The sequence below is a fragment of the Trichophyton rubrum genome (genome assembly GCF_000151425.1).
Source record: "Trichophyton rubrum CBS 118892 genomic scaffold supercont2.11, whole genome shotgun sequence".
Classification (NCBI taxonomy): Eukaryota; Fungi; Ascomycota; class Eurotiomycetes; order Onygenales; family Arthrodermataceae; genus Trichophyton; species Trichophyton rubrum.
In genome coordinates this window covers 129,368-144,971 of record NW_003456418.1, presented here as the reverse complement: position 1 = coordinate 144,971, position 15,604 = coordinate 129,368, and the positions used below count along the sequence as shown (strand labels likewise).

General features: G+C 48.6%; 6 protein-coding genes across 6 annotated transcripts; 2 read left to right on the top strand and 4 right to left on the bottom strand.

The window, feature by feature from the left end:
• Positions 1–318: 318 nt before the first annotated feature.
• Positions 319–1,681, top strand: TERG_07806 (mitochondrial 54S ribosomal protein YmL3; the record flags this gene model as incomplete). Its single annotated transcript, XM_003231459.2, has 1 exon — positions 319–1,681. One exon carries the CDS (start codon positions 319–321, stop codon positions 1,444–1,446), a length of 1,128 nt encoding a protein of 375 aa, XP_003231507.1. The 3' UTR covers positions 1,447–1,681.
• A 185-nt stretch (positions 1,682–1,866) lies between these two features.
• On the bottom strand, positions 1,867–2,164 carry TERG_12597 (uncharacterized protein; the record flags this gene model as incomplete). Its single annotated transcript, XM_003231458.2, has 2 exons — positions 1,867–1,987; positions 2,073–2,164. 2 exons carry the CDS (start codon positions 2,162–2,164, stop codon positions 1,867–1,869), a joined length of 213 nt encoding a protein of 70 aa, XP_003231506.2.
• A 350-nt stretch (positions 2,165–2,514) lies between these two features.
• On the bottom strand, positions 2,515–2,949 carry TERG_12596 (uncharacterized protein; the record flags this gene model as incomplete). Its single annotated transcript, XM_047751537.1, has 2 exons — positions 2,515–2,813; positions 2,943–2,949. The coding sequence occupies 2 exons, from the start codon at positions 2,947–2,949 to the stop codon at positions 2,515–2,517; spliced, it is 306 nt and encodes a 101-aa protein (XP_047607368.1).
• A 752-nt stretch (positions 2,950–3,701) lies between these two features.
• Positions 3,702–5,234, bottom strand: TERG_07804 (uncharacterized protein). The gene has a single exon (XM_003231457.2). It carries the CDS (start codon positions 4,813–4,815, stop codon positions 3,847–3,849), a length of 969 nt encoding a protein of 322 aa, XP_003231505.2. The 5' UTR covers positions 4,816–5,234; the 3' UTR covers positions 3,702–3,846.
• A 412-nt stretch (positions 5,235–5,646) lies between these two features.
• Positions 5,647–10,515, top strand: TERG_07803 (uncharacterized protein; the record flags this gene model as incomplete). Its single annotated transcript, XM_003231456.2, has 5 exons — positions 5,647–6,102; positions 6,193–6,311; positions 6,380–6,624; positions 6,688–7,492; positions 7,553–10,515. The coding sequence occupies 5 exons, from the start codon at positions 5,647–5,649 to the stop codon at positions 10,041–10,043; spliced, it is 4,116 nt and encodes a 1,371-aa protein (XP_003231504.1). The 3' UTR covers positions 10,044–10,515.
• Positions 10,516–10,604: 89 nt separating this feature from the next.
• Positions 10,605–12,903, bottom strand: TERG_07802 (uncharacterized protein). Its single transcript, XM_003231455.2, has 2 exons — positions 11,813–12,903; positions 10,605–11,740 (listed from the first exon to the last, which is right to left on the bottom strand). Exons 1-2 carry the CDS (start codon positions 12,797–12,799, stop codon positions 11,417–11,419), a joined length of 1,311 nt encoding a protein of 436 aa, XP_003231503.1. The 5' UTR covers positions 12,800–12,903; the 3' UTR covers positions 10,605–11,416.
• Positions 12,904–15,604: the final 2,701 nt, after the last annotated feature.

Sequence of the window (15,604 nt, the reverse complement as noted above, 5' to 3'; positions counted from 1 at the left end):
TCTGTCGACGGCTGCTGCTTGTCCCTCTCTACGCTGGCCTTCGTCGTTGATGTTAGAGGTTTCGCACGAGCAAGAGGAGCGCTAGTCCTAAAGCGGACTAGCGCCGCAGAAACTCGTTCGCTCACAAATTCAACCTCCATCAAATTGTACGACTTTCTTCTGCAAATCTGTTTCTTGCCAGCACCAAAGAGGACAAGGAGAGGACAACGGGATACCTAGGCCAACAACGACACTTCTGACGTCCTCAATTGAGCTGCTCGTTTGCTCCGGTGACCTCTCTCCACGCCCTCGCCGTACCCCGTGGACCGGGAAGCCCAAATGAAAAGATTGCAGCTCCTACGCTGGAGCGGTGCCGTTGTATCGCCGCCAATACGGTCGTGTCGCAGCTCATATCTACGGCCCTTCCAGCACCAGAGGAATGGAAGATGGCTTTCCTCTGCGGCCGCGCCCGTAATTCCCGACCATGCCCTTCCTATCTCACACGGCGTTCGGACTCGAAGCCCTCCGCTCGCATCTGCAGAAGAGTTCATAGCTTCTCCAAAACTCTCCTCCCTCCATGCTCGACTCTCATTACCAGAACGTCTACCGCTTCAGACACTGGCTCGCACCCTAATTGATGCCTCCGCCGATACCTCAACCCAATTTAACAATCATTCCTTCTCTGTTCTCGGCAACGACCTTCTCTCCTATTATACTACCGAACACCTCATTACCCAATATCCACGGTTGCCTATGTCGGTGCTCTGGACAGCGATGTATGCATACATAGGGCCAAAGGCATTGGCTGTCATGGCCAATGAATGGGGCGTTGAACACGCAGCGGAGCCAGGCAGCGAGGTTGACCCTGCTTATCTCCAGTTCCGGATAGCAGATCAGCAAACAATAGATAAGGAAAGCGAAGAAATACCTGCCGGAATATCTCGTCAACCTCTGCGCGGCGAGAAATTCAGACGAGGACTCGGCTCGCTGTTTGTTAATGATGTTGAATTTTCTGAGTGTCGTGACGTCGATCCAAACGCCTACGGAGACGCTGTCACACCAACTCGGGCCTCTGCAAACTTTGTCCGGGCCTTAATGGGTGCTGTATACCTACACGGAGGACGACGTGCTGCAAAGACTTTCTTCGAGGAACACTTTAAGTCGCGCCAACTACCAATTGCCGATCTCTTCGGCTTTACAGAGCCCACACGTGACCTCTCAAAGCTATGTAAACGGGTCGACTCAGCAGGCATCAGTGTTTATAGTGGGTATCTCTCCGGCAAGGACAAACTTGGTGAAGGTGCCGGGTCCAGCTTAACCGAAGCTCGTGTCAGGGCAGCTGTTGCTGCATTGAAGAGCTGGTACCTTTACAGTCCACTCAACGCCAGAGTTCCCAGTTCAATGGAGGAAGAAGGCGCAGAACCCTGGAAACGAGCTCATATTGATCCAGGAGAGATCATTGTTTGATTTCCCAGGCATAGTGCAAAAGACGATATTATACATACATACACAGACAGGCCTATCCATACTGTCATGGCGCGTAGAGGTTGGACATGATACACTATTTTCTCCCTTTTTACCCGTTCCCTCATCCATGTTTAACTACGATGATTTCCCTTGAAATAACATGTACCATATATATGGCGTTTTTGCGTCAATTCTATATTTGTTCTAAAATTTTTACTGGTAAACGGGCCTGACTAAGACCATACGGCAGGGTCTTAGTCAGGCCCGGTTAAATACCTCTTGCCCCGGTAAATCAAAGACACGTAATGGATTCCGCTTTAAGTAGTTATTACTGCAGGACTGGTAGGCTTTACCGGAGGATGAGGCAAATCGAGAGAGAGATGGAGAGGCAACAAAATAGAAACTGAAATGAAATAGCGGTTACCATATCTCTTTCTCGCAGACTGTGTATCCAAGCCCCCAGAATCGATAATCCCTATCCGCAAACACCTTGGGCTCTCCATCGTCGAAGACGTAAATGTGCTTATAGTCTACAATCCAGCTACAAAATCAGTGTCAGCAGCCAGTAACTCGGTAAAAAGCAGCAATAATAGAAAGCTGTATCGAAATAAACCTGCAAATCTTACCATCTGTCATTTTCCTCATCGTAAACGATGTTTCCAAGGTGTGTATCACCTGCATAACCGTGGTGTTTGAGTAACTCCCTATGTGATACCATATTTAGAGATGACCCCCATCAACTGAAGTGCAGCAGACTTACATCAAGCATTCACGAAAAGCACCTCGAATTTTCTCACGTTTGGCTAAATCGTAACTCCAAAATTGAGATAGAGATATACCAGGCACCTTCTCCGTTACGATAAATATCATATAACCGCCTGGGACTGGGTCATAATCATGTTGCTGAACCGACTGTTGTATGTAGAAGAGCTTGGAGTCGCTCTACACCCTACTTTTTAAAAATGGAGAAGAGCTTCAACCTCCTGTTTTATGAAATGGGAAGGTTCCGTAGAAGCAAACTTTTTTCGAGACTCTGGCTTCAAGCTTGCTGGGTATTCAGACGGTGCTCTAGTTACCGGGTATTAGTGAAATGTTCAACTTGTTCAAATCGGGTCCTCGTACTCCCTGTAGTCGAATCTTGCAAATGGCCTCCTTTCTAGTTGACTCTCCTTTAATCTGTTCGCAGATGTAGGTTGCTTGTCCCTCTGCTATTGTCTTTCCGCACTCGTTATACTCTGCTGGATAGAAGATTGAACCCTCGGAGAGCTTCTTCTTGATCTTCCACTCAGTGCCATCATCTTCAGTAGCGACATAGTCATCAAACAAGTCTACAATCCAGCGCTGGGAAAATTTGGCAATATCCACGGCTTGATAGAGGAGATACGAAAAAAGGTACTGGTAGAAGGATGGGGTGGTATTTCTACAACGTCATTTATATACCCCCCTGCAACTGGCGCTTTGTTAGCCAGTGATAGCCAGTTAGTTACAGAATATACTTTTCATGTGGCGGCTAACTAGTTAACTAGTTAAGCACTAATAACTCGTTCAGTTAAGCGGCTTGCACCCTGCACTTCGCCCTCCACTTGCGCCCCACTGGTTACCCTACCTGACACTACGGACGTTGGACGGCTCTGGAGCAACGGACTCGCCTACTTCAGCACCCTCTTCTACCTCTCCAAGTCCTACGAGGTGCTCGAATCATTTTCATGCATCAGTTAGCATGCAAGAATACTATTCCATTTCAGCCTACGGGCAGCCAATCATAAATCATAATGGATATCTTTAACCAACAGAACTGCCCGATTACTGGTTGATTATCTAAGAGTAGGTAATCATTTTTCATGGCAAGCAGAGCGACAGCTATCTGGCTTATTTAACATATTCAGGTTAACTCTCAAATACTAAGCTGACTCCCTGTGTTGTTCCTTAAACAACGTGTTTCTCCAATACCCAGCTGGATATGCGAAAGGATAGTTAGTTAGGTACGCCTGTAATAATCGCATACATGCTTGAAAATAGCAAAATAAATCGATTCTATGAGCTGTTGCTCCGCAAATACCACAGCTACTCGCATATGAACCAGGGATAAAAGTATAAAAACTTTGTTTACAACTGCTATAAATTGAGGTCTCATATATCCGAGGCAAGGCTTCGAGATTAAGGAATTGCTATAGCCATCAATAGAATGTCCTGAATAGCTTTATAAACATACTATTGCCATTTGCAGTGGAATTCCCCCCCCCCCCCCCCCCCCCCTTCCTTCCTTTCTCTGGCATCTGCAAGTAGATACCGTTATATAAATGGTTCTTCCTCTTGCTACCTATGTACAAGGCTAAGTGATAGTACCCCATTCGTAATCCCAGAATAACGCATAGGGAGACGAGAAATAATAGTGTACCATCAGTTGCTACCACATCCACAATCTTGGATCTTGGGTTTTTGGCCTCCGATATATTCAGCGTAGTCAGCCCACAACTCCTCTATCTCGCGACCAAAAAGGCCTCTCCAGAAGACCTCGCCGTTGGTACCGAGATACCCCTGCCTCAAGAGACGGTCATTTATTAATCCCACGGCGCCAGTTCCGATCCTAATATTCTCGATCCACTCGAGGAAGAAAGCAGTGTTTTGATAACCTGCATCCCAGCTTTTGGGTAGGTCGGCCAGAGAAGTCGGGCGCTTCCAATGGGCTGCTCCAAAGCCGGACTTCAGGCGGACAAAGTCTGCAATCCCCTCGATAAGACCAGAGGGTGGGTTTGGAGTTGATTTGCCAGGCGGGTTGGTATGCTGATAGCAATGCACAAGCTCGTGCTGAATGATCCCGACTATCTCGGCAGCCGTGTCTTTAAAAGAGCCAGCGTGGGCGATATATGAGAGCGACATATGAATCTCCTTTTGTTTGTCGTCTGAGCTCACCCCGATAGTATAGGCGACTCCTTGGAAATCATGGATGATAAAGGAGACAGAGGAGGTTGGGGGCAGCGAAGGGTTGAACTGGATTGGCCGGCGAGGAGCCGCAGAGGCAGACGGAGATGTATAGAGATATTTAACGATCTCTCCTATCGCATTCTGCATGATCGCATAGGGGTCCTGAATGGACTTGATAAAGAGCTTTGACGCCTGGTTGCCCAGATCCTCAAAATGAAGCCGCAGCTTTGGCTTCGGGACTGCCGGCGCTGCAGAGGCAGAGGGCGGGTACCCGCATCCTTCTTTTCCCCACTGTGGGACGTTGTCGGTAGCCTCCTTTTTGTCGTCTGTTTCGCCGCCAACCCCTGGGGGCAGCAAAGAGGAGGCGGGCATCGGGGTAGCGGAAGAGGTCTCGGACATCGTTGCAACTCGCAACCTGCACAACACAGAGTGTAGGTGACGCATAGAGACAGCGATATATGTCACAGACACGGCCTATATATCAGCACTGGGAGCAGAATGGCTCTTTCTTTTCTTTTCTACGGCTAGTCAGAAGACGAATATATTGAATATACGAATGTATAGACACGAAGTTAGATGGCCTTTAGGTTGCACCGACCCATGGGCACACATGACATAGTCTATTGTGCCTGACTGTCAAGCCATGGAAGGCTATTTGAGAACCAGAAATTCCAAACATGGCAGATACACAGAGCGTGCCAGACGATCTCTCACAGTATATGCACGTCTTCTTTGCCCGCCTGCAGCCACGGGTGTGTCTGGCGTCGCTGTCCTGCGCTGTTGGTGAACTTGGGGTTTGATAGACGGCCAATAATAGTAAAACTTTGCGGGCGAAGGCGCTTGGGCGGCTGCAGCCAAAAGGAGTGTGCTGAGTCAGCAGTGGCCTGCCCACAACACCGCGAGGACGACCGAAAGAGGGAAAAAGCAACATCAACATCGCCAACGACATACCAAAAGCTGCCGAAGACGAAGTCAAGACGCACGCTGCGCCGCGGATTGTCTCTCACGCTGCCTGCTGTCATCTCACAGGACTCGATATAACGGTGTCAAACGCCGCCGCGCCCATCACTCGCGCCCTTTCGTTGTGTAACTCGGCCTATCTACAAAAGCAAGTTGACCCGCAGCCGACCAAACAACAACAACAACCCTCTCTCCCGCCCGCCACTCCCCAGCTATTGAAGCCGAAGTTCAGCTTTTTTCTCGTACAGCCTGACACCTGCCGACCACTGCCAAACGACTATCCCAAATGACATTTGCGGTTGTGCGACTCTGACAATGGATGAACGAGCTACGGAGCTATTAGCTGCCCTGCGCAACACCTCCCTCTCCGTTGATGCAAAGATAGCATCGCTGACCAAGCTCAAGTCGGAAATCAAACAGAAGAATGTTCCCACGTCCGCTGCCGGGGATATATTCGATGCCATTCGCCTGGCTATTGCGTCACAGCATGCGTCCCTCTCCGCTGGTGGTTTCTCCGCGCTTGGTCATCTGCTAAAGCGACTCTATCTCCAAGAACAGAATGGCCTGATCGCCAGCCAGGGACGACATACGTACTCGCTGCTGCTTGAGAAACTCGGTGATCACAAGGAGCGTGTACGGGCTCACGCGTCTCAGGCGTTTGTGGACTTTTGGCAGTCGGCTCCCACAGAGGTTGAGCACCATGTTCTAGAGGTCGCCCTCGTTGGCAAGAGCCCCAGGGCTAAAGAAACGAGTATGATGTGGCTGGTAAAGGTGTGCACTTGTCCGCTGTTCATTATTTACTCGTGCAGTTTGACATTTTTTTTGTTTTTATACACGCCGGCTGACTCTTATGCTATGCAGATGACAAAGGAACGTGGGGTGCTCTTCCGTGCTCATGTTCCTAGCCTCGTGGTTGGCCTTGAAGATGCAGACAGCTCTGTCAGAGAGACGGCCAAAGCTGCCGTGATCGAGTTATTTCAGTAAGCAATGCCATGCCGGTTTTATGTCAGTTGTTCGTCATTATCTAACTCTAGTATTCTGTGCTTAGAAACGCCCCTCCACGAGCCATATCAGACCTGAAGAAACAGATTCAGTCTCACAATGTCAGGAGGTCTATAGCTTTATCAATATTTGCGGCGCTTGGCATCAATTCTATATCCGATGCAGACCTCCCCTCCTCCCACTCTGGCATGCCTGCCCGGCCAGGAAGCAGTTTCTCTCACCGCCGAGAAGAACCAGCAAGGCCTAACTCAGTTCTTTCGACTCGCTCGCATCATTATCAAGATGGAAGCAGTAAGTTTTTGCGCACATCCCACCACTTCCTAGATATGTATATTGTCTAACACACAATCCAAGGCCGAAATGATGACTCCCATTTTGTTCCATCCAGGCCTCCTAGAGGCGACCCGCCCAGAAAAGATGCACTGTCGCACGCTCCTAGTATTGAATCCTTATCCGCAGCCAGCATTGAGCACGAGCTTCCCATTTCTCTTGACCCTATCACCATATACTCCAACAGAGAAATTGATGAGATGTTTCGTGATATGATACCCCATTTTGAGGGCAAAGAAACTGAGCATAACTGGCTACACCGTGAAAGGAGTGTCCACACCTTACGGAGGTTGACCAAAGGCAATGCACCTCAAGATTACCAAGCTCACTATTTGGCGGGTATAAAACAGTTACTCGATGGCATTCTTAAAGCAGTCAACTCCCTCCGTACTACTCTATCAGCTGCAGGCTGCTCTCTTCTTCAAGATATTGCTCGAGTAAACGGCCCGGCTATAGAGCCAATGGTGGAGATTCTGCTTCAAAATCTTATCAAATTGTGCGGTGCTGTTAAAAAGATAACTTCCCAAAGCGGGAATATAACTGTTGATACCATCATTGGCAACATCTCTTACTCTGCTCGTCTACTTCAACATATGTGGGCTGCATGCCAGGACAAAAATACGCAGCCGAGGCTTTTTGCGACTAGATGGCTCAAAACACTTATGAACCGACATGCTAAACATAAGAATACTATCGAGCATAGCGGTGGTGTGGATATTATTGAAAAATGCATCAAGAAGGGCCTCGCCGATGCTAATCCGGGAGTTCGAGAAAACATGCGTGGCACTTACTGGATCTTCGCAAGTATATGGCCAGATAGAGCTAGAAGGTAGGTTTTCATCCCCCCTCCGACCATATGATCATGTAATTTCTAATGATACATGTAAAGTATTATTTCTGAGTTGGATATTAAGTCAAGGGCTCTCCTTGAAAAGGATGCCGGCAATCCGAACGCAGCTGCTCACACCACAGCTACTACGGCTTCCCGTAGTGGGCAGTCTTATAGCTCTTCCTCGATGAGGATAACTTTAAAAGAAACCATTGCTGCTCAAAAGAAGGCTCGGCTAGCTGCAGCAAAGAACCTCCCTCCGCGCCCAGAGTCTGCTCAATCTGCATTCGCGGAGCCAAAGCTGGCAAGGCCCAATTTACAAAGACAGCCCGCATCCTCCGCATCCATTCGCAATGTACCTACTGGAACACAACCTTCATCGTCATCGTCATCATCTGCCCAAGGAGGCTCGCTTTCGTCGGCCCCAATGCGGCCCGGGATGCGCTCTCGCAGACCAGAGCTGTCCAGACCTGCAACGGCAGACCCTTATTCCCGAAGAAATGCCCCCCTCAGTGCTCAATCTCAGGTATTAAGCCCCACCAATAGCCCGCAAAGGTCTTCTCCAAAGACAGCTCCGGCTCCACGCACAAGGAACCCCCAGGCAAGGCCAAAGTCTAGGATGGAAGGTGTAACAACAAATACTGTTCAAAGGAAAGCCGCAGCATCCGAGCCCCCGATGGCTCAGCCGCTTGAACCAGAAACTACCAATTTGATTGGTCTCGAGCCTGAAAAGGAGCAACAGAACGTACCTGAACCCGAGGCTAAACCCGAGGCGGCCATCCCAGTCTCACGGGCACTCGACGAAGATATTGTGAGCCCGACAAAAGTACACGAAGATTTTACTATTGTCTTGCCTGATATCAATGACCCAATACAGGTTGAAGCTCCCCAGACTCCAGTTCAACCCTCGGTGGTGACATCACTAGAATCAGTGGATAGAAGCCCAATGGAAGCGCCAGCAGAATCTTCCATCGAAACACCAGTTGAAGTCCCAGGGGAAGTATCTATTGAACCTCAACATGAAGAATCAACTGAAGTGGAAGTGGAAGCACCCGTATCGACTATTGAAGCAACAGTTGAGTCTGTTGAGGTATTGGATGAGACTCCAGCTGAAACCCTAGCTGAAATTCCAGTGGCCACGCAAACCGACATTTCGGTTGAGTCTCCGGTTGAAGTTCCAAATGATAACCAAACCGCTAGTGATTTGGTCGACCTTCCAAATGTCAATGCCGACACCACAGAGTCGTCCCGCATTGAAGACACGCCTCAAGTACTGCCAGATCCTCACAAAGAGGCAGTTATCACTGGCGATCAAATAACTCCTAGGCAGCTCGTACTCAGCACAACTCCTCTATCTAAAATCCCTACTTCTCCTAAATTCCGCCAACACAGCAGGGAAATTGTTCTCTCTAGTCCCCTACGCACTCCCCCAAAGAGCCATGTTCGACCCTCAGAAACAGAAAGCTCCTCCATTATCAAACTCTCACCGCCATTAACCACTGCTGAATCCAACGGAGCAACAGCCCTCAAAGTCTATGAGGATCCTCAGTCTCCGATCTCAAAGGCTTCTACTTTTTCCCCTACAACGCCTCACACAAACCGACTAATTTCAAAAACTAAGCCTCTTGAGGCCCGACCACTCAATGAACCCTCAAGTACTAATCGCAAATATAACCAGGATTCTCAGAGTATTTCTCCACTTTCATATTCACCTCCAGCCTCAGCCTCAAATGAGAACTCCCATCGGCGATGGAAGAAGGCTGAAATATCAGAAAAGCGAAGAAGCCTGAGCCCTCATTCTAAAGATCCTAATCGGGCACGGGATATGGTCGATAGGGGCCTTATGAGAATTCGATCCTCGGCTCTAGATGTCCACGGATATAGGAAATTCCAGAGTCTTATCCGTTACCATGACTCTATCGTAAATGATGAAGCGAAGTATTCTCAAATCTTGCTTGCTTTATTCGATGCGTTAGAATTACCGGATGAAAACAGAGTATCCAGTACAAGCCGATCCTTTGACCTCAAAACGCAAATCCTCTTCACCATACGGCTCATGCTATCACAAAACCGGGAGTATTTCTCCAAGTTTTACTCGAGAGCAATGCTATCAATCATCCGGACACGGAAACATTATGAAATCACGAATCACATTGTTTCTGGTCTTGAAGAGACCTCCGAAGATATCGTTAGCGCCTGCAACCCTCAAGAGGTAGTGGATGATATTCTTGAGCTTTTGGAAACAGAAGAGAAGTCAACAGAAGCAAGCCGGATGGTATCCATGGGCACATATGTCCTTTGTGGACTCCTTCACCGCTTGAATGAAAAGAAGCTCTACTTCAATGATTCCGAACTCCAACGGCTGGGCAAGTTTGCCAGCGAAAATCTCAGAAACCCTCAGCCTGACGTCCGCCGTGCAGTCATGGACTTCTGCCTAGAACTACACGAGATGGTAAAGCCTGAAGAGAAGTTCTGGTCCATTGTTAACTCTCCCGGAGAAGATTTTCGGCCACTCCTGACATACTATATCATGAGGAAACCTAAAACTTAGTCAGACCGAGGAGGCCCTTTCACTTTCTAATTCTTCCTTTCGGACGAAAAACTCCGTCGAACCGCACACATTTTGCATCATACCCTTGGCTTTGGACCACATCATACTCCGTACTCTCTTTAATATTTCTTGACCAACTCGTCAGATTTTATTTTTTTCGTGCTCCGTTCTTGGTCCCTTTAGATTTTCACAATGCAAGCAATGTATCGCTTTCTGTACGCTGCCATGCTGTGAGACGGGATGGGATGATTTTTCGCCACACCAAAGCGTCAGGATTGTATTATTCGATATTGGTTCCGCTTTCTACTTGGTCTTTTTCCCTTCACTTCCGCGTCCGGCCTCGATAGTAAACATTTAATACTTTCTATATATCGTCTACTTCTGTTCTTCTTCTTCCATCTTGGATTGCATTTGACAAAAAGTGACGCACTCAATTCGGTCCCCAAGCTTGGTTTTTTTTTTTTTTTTTTTTCTTCCTCTTTCTTTCTCTTCGTCTCTTGGGGGAAAAAACTTTAAATGTTGCTTGATATCAGCGATTCAGCCCTTGTTCGTTTCTCCACCCTTGCCGTGACTCCTGCGCTTCATGCATGGGACGCTAGAAAACAGCAGTGATGTGAGTTGGGACCGAGGAGTTTGGCCAGGTTTGGAATTCTGGCCTCAGCGCGACAAGGCAGGGCTGGAGTGCTGCTTGTTTTGTGACTTTTCTTTGGGTGGGCTTCCATACATGCAGGATGCATATACGATACTACTATAGTAAGCTTCGGGAATTCCACACTTCTTAAAATATTTAACTTGTGCTTACGTGCGGCTTGGCCGGGTGATGCAGGTGGCTGCAGATATCAAGGGCATTTTCCATCTCAAGCATGGTTGCTACATCGAGTGAATTACTCCGTATGCGGAATTGAGATCAACGTTGTCGATCCCGATCTGGCCACCCAAGTGCCGATGTTCAAGGGCTGTTGTGTCGCTTGAGAACGTCGTTTCCCCCTTTCGTTAGTCTATATGAACTAAAGGAGCAGCCTTATTATGCTTTAGTCTAAACACTAACGAGATAATCCTTCGGCCCCTGGGATCCCCTGATGACACCCCTATTATGTATGCAGCAGGAGTAAACTTTCGTGCTAAATATTTCGAGAACTTTAATGGATAGTTTACTTGGGTGTGGCTTTGATGTGTACCTATATGACCTGGTGTAACGAACTTCTAGTATATTATCATTCTATGCAACAGAGATGCTATACGGAGTACTCCGTAGCTTAAGCGTCTATAGCGGCTGTTTGTAGAGGAGAGGCATACACCTCCACCGAAAGGTGCTCTTTTCTTCTTATCACAAGTCAATAAACTTGTTAATCATATGCCTGTGCCACCGACTTTCATCTTTGCTTGTACTCGAAAGGAGGATCTTGGAAGAACTTCTCCCTTGGACACATGATTAACGCAGCACGCTTGTGAGGCAGGTCAATAAGCTTATTAATGTGGAATCCATTCGCTTGGTCGTATGCAAGGACCTTGGCGCCGGTGGCTCTTGGCTCTCCAACGACCAAGTTGGTGCGAGGGTCATCGAGGAACATGTAGTGCGTAAGACAGGTGTGCCAGGCCTTAACACGGTGAGGACCACGGAAACGAGCATCTCCTACAAGAAAATGTCTGCCACGATCAAAGTCACCGGCTCCGTAGTACGGTCCAATGGCATCCTCCTATAGATTTAATTGTCGGATTTTTAGTCAAAACTTGTTTTGAACTATACCATCTGTCGTGTGATTACTTACCTTGGCCCAGTATATTTCGTAATAGGCGAAGAATGCATCGTCGAACTTACCCAGCACAGGGAATTGATGAGATTCTTCATGCATATTTCGTAGATAGGCACGGTGCTGCTCCAGCGTTCCGGTTTCGTTCCAGCCCGCAGCAACTCTGGGGTCGTTCTGCCATACGTGGAAAAGGTTGACATGTTCCTCATTGGTCCAGTCAAGAGCAACCATGGAAAATGTCTCTTTTAAATGTGGTATATAACGGCTGTAAATAGTCGAGCCTGGAGTTGGTTTAGCAGGTCGGATTGGGTGGGTAGTATGAATGCGTGACGCGGGGAATTTGGTGGTTAAAGAGTAGTCCAATGCTCTTGGAGGGAAAGCAGACTCAAACGATGGGGAGATATCTCGACTATCCGTTCCAGCAACCCAGATCGGCCTGGGCCCAAAGGGGGAGCCAGCGCCTTGCCAGAAAGACCGGCGAAGGACAACTAGTTGGCCAATATGATCGTCTGACGCTGGGACAGGCTGGCCTGGCGGTGCGCTGGGCCCAGGGTGAACAACGACAAGCCCAACAGCCTCAAGCTGACGAGCTAGAATATCACTTCCGGTCCCATTTAATGTGATTCTAAACACCTCAAGTTCAGGATGGACCGTGAGAATGGCATAGACGACAATCCATATCTGTCCGACTGTGGGAGTATCATTTCCTTCCCACGACATGTTAGACCACGGACTCCTTTTCGCCCGAGCCCAGGCTGAATTGTTATTGTCTGGAGGAACCCTCGAGGCGTCTTCCAATGACAGATCTGTGAACGTGAGGCAGGAATGGTGGAGTGTTACTTTCTGAGGCGTCGACTCTGTGCCCGTCCCGCCACACAGCTGAACCCTGAGGGACTTTGGCTTGCTGCCAGCAGTCGACTCAGCAATTTCATAAGTAGCATTCTGGGGTTCAGGAATCCGAATAATAGGAGCACGCTCCTGGGAGAGCAATGAGAAGTCCGACATGACTGATCCCGAGACAATTGAGTATGCGCAGTCCCTGGAGCAAGAGTATTGCGTCCTTCTTCTTTTCCTATCGAGGGGAGGGGAGAGAGAAGTAGATTCTCGAGGTGGCACGGAAGGCCCAAGCATAATATATCCGTTGTGCTTCCTCGTCACCAGAGCCCTGGAATACGAGCAACGTATGATGCAACCGGCGAGCTAGGCAGTGATCAGAAGGAAAGAAAAAATTCTCATCATGTCATAATAATGGACTGTGTTATTGCATGGGCCTGGGGGGGGGGGGGGGATGGGTGTGGCTTTGACAGCTTACATAAGACATAAAAGCTACAGGGTGCATGAGACAAGCGGTAATCCCAGCCAATCACAGACCGCCCTAGAGCTCCCAACTTAGTCAGCAAACCTTACCAGTGCGGCCTTTTCATGCTTCTTATTGGGTTTTGCGCTGCAAATTGAATTTTTGATACGACGACGGCGAAGCCGTTTGTTCCGTCCTTGTCCATCTGATAAAATGGCTGTTACGGAAGCTAAGCGAGCCCCTGGGCGTTCGCTCTCCGTGGGCACCACATACCCCGATACCCACAGCAAAGCCCACAGTCGAGCTGTTCGAGGATCACTCGCGCTGGGATGATAACGCCATTCGTTTCTTGTCTCTTGCCTTGCTGCAGCAATCACCAAGCTTGACAGCGTGGAGCCGTGTCAGGCGCGGTGGGTAGGTGGCTAAGAGGCCAATAACGCATGCTAAACCACATCTAACATGGCCTCTCTACTGGCAACACGGAGTCAATCTCCGTCATATCACAGGTCTCGTCTCACCACAAATTCGACAGCATTGGCCTCCCTTGTTTTTGTGGGAAAAAGTCAAGACAAAGTTATCAGATGGAATTAAGTGGGTCCATCCCATCTTATCTCTTTCTTTTCTTTTGTTCTCCAGCAGCTCCGTTTGTTTGACATGCCGATGCTTTCCTTGTAATGTGCCGCTCCGTATGCTCCATGTGGTACCCCCTATTCTCGTGTTGTGCTTGCACAGAGCGCTACAACGCTCCTTTAATATCTTGCCGTCTACGACGATATGAGGGGTACAATGGATGACAATTGTTTCAGTGCCCTGTCCTAGATCTTCGCAGCGGGATGTGACCCCTTGTCTAAAGGCTTTTCTCTCGTTTTTCCCTCTTCGCCTGACGCGGTCTGGGTTGTCTCATGGAGGTATTGACCCCGTCCAGTGACAGGGCCTGCCATGCCCTCGTAATCCCTTGGCCTCTCCGTCCCATCTGATAAGAAAAAGAAAAAGAAAAACGCCCAAAGAGAGTCTTCGTCCGCATTGGTCCCGCTATGTCACCTATCCGTTCCCAAAGAAAAGGGTTCCTCACCCCGAGAATGTGCCTGGAAACCCTGTTAGAGAGACCGCCAACATGTATTCGTCCAAATTTCTCCACCCGAATGCGAGGAGACATTCTCAGCTCTTTATTTTCGTAGGCTTTTTCCTAGTGGGATATGACTGTATACATGTCATCGACTCAGTGCCAAATCATCTCACCTCCGAAGCCCTGATGGACTACGTGGACTCGGTTGAAATATATCCTCCACCTACTTTCTTCCCATCACTTCGTTGTACCTACAATCCTTCGGGGAACCCGGACCATTTGTGATTGATGAGAATAGTGTAGCACCTGTATAAGCCTCGCTCTCTCCATCTTTCTAAATGGCTGTGGAAGAGAAGAATTCCCCTACGGGGGCAGCCATGACAAATACTGGCATCCTAGGCCCGTCATCACAGCAGAGTCAGCCAGAGGTATGGTTGTCCCAATCACCCATAGTCTATATACTCCTTCCCTAACATTTACCTGAAGTGGTGGACGAAGACACAGAAGTTCTTCTCCCGGGAAAACACTATAACCCCGACGTTTGGATACTTTCGTCTTCTGTTTGGGACACAGCCCGGGAAAACTGATATCGCACTTATCGTTATTGGGACCATTGCTGGAATAGGCGCTGGTATTCCATTCCCTCTGCTCGGTATCCTCTTCGGTGAATTAGTCGACGACCTGAACTCATCGACATGCTCGACTACTCAAGCTCCACCAGGTGGCTACCAGGCCGCTATAACCACAAAGGTGCTACAAGTCATCTACGTCTCGATCCTAAATTTTGTGTGCATGTACATCCATACTGGATGCTGGAGCATGGTTGGCGAACGCCTGGTGCGACGCCTACGAACCAAATACTTCCATAGTCTTTTGAGACAGGAGATTGCCTTTACGGACACGCTGCCTTCGGGCGATGTCACCTCTCGGCTGGTCAGTGATATCGAAGTGATCCAGGCTGGGACGTCGGAGAAAGTAGGCCTGTTCATTGGTACTATTTCATACTTTGTTGCTGCGTATATCGTAGCATTTCTCAAAGTTGCTACAATCGCGGCCATGCTTATGTCGGTTGTACCAATCTACTTTCTAATGGCTTTTGGCGGAGGACATTATATAAAGAAATACTCTGGCAGGATTTCAACCCATATGAATGCCGCCACGTCAATTGTCTCGTCCAGTCTGTCGCATATGAGCATCGTCCATGCCTTCAATGCGAATGCCAGGCTGGAAGGCTTATTCGCCCAACATCTCGTCAGTGCAAGGATGGATGCGTTGAAGAAGGCCATTACCCATTCCATACAGTTTGGAATGCTTTATTTCGTAGCATATGCGTCGAATGCGCTTGCTTTTTGGCAAGGTAGTAGAATGATTGCTGATCTTGCAGAGGGCAAGCCTTCTAAGGTCTCCGTCGGTGCTGTTTACACAGTGATATTCGTTTTACTAGATG

Bases quoted from the DNA above. Each gene is read 5' to 3' on its own strand.
- TERG_07804 (XM_003231457.2), bottom strand. From the start codon at position 4,815: ATGCGTCACCTACACTCTGTGTTGTGCAGGTTGCGAGTTGCAACGATG.
- TERG_07802 (XM_003231455.2), bottom strand. From the start codon at position 12,799: ATGTCGGACTTCTCATTGCTCTCCCAGGAGCGTGCTCCTATTATTCGG. The intron at 11,741-11,812 runs GTAAGTAATCAC...TTAAATCTATAG, and splicing joins ACGAAATATACTGGGCCAAG to GAGGATGCCATTGGACCGTA.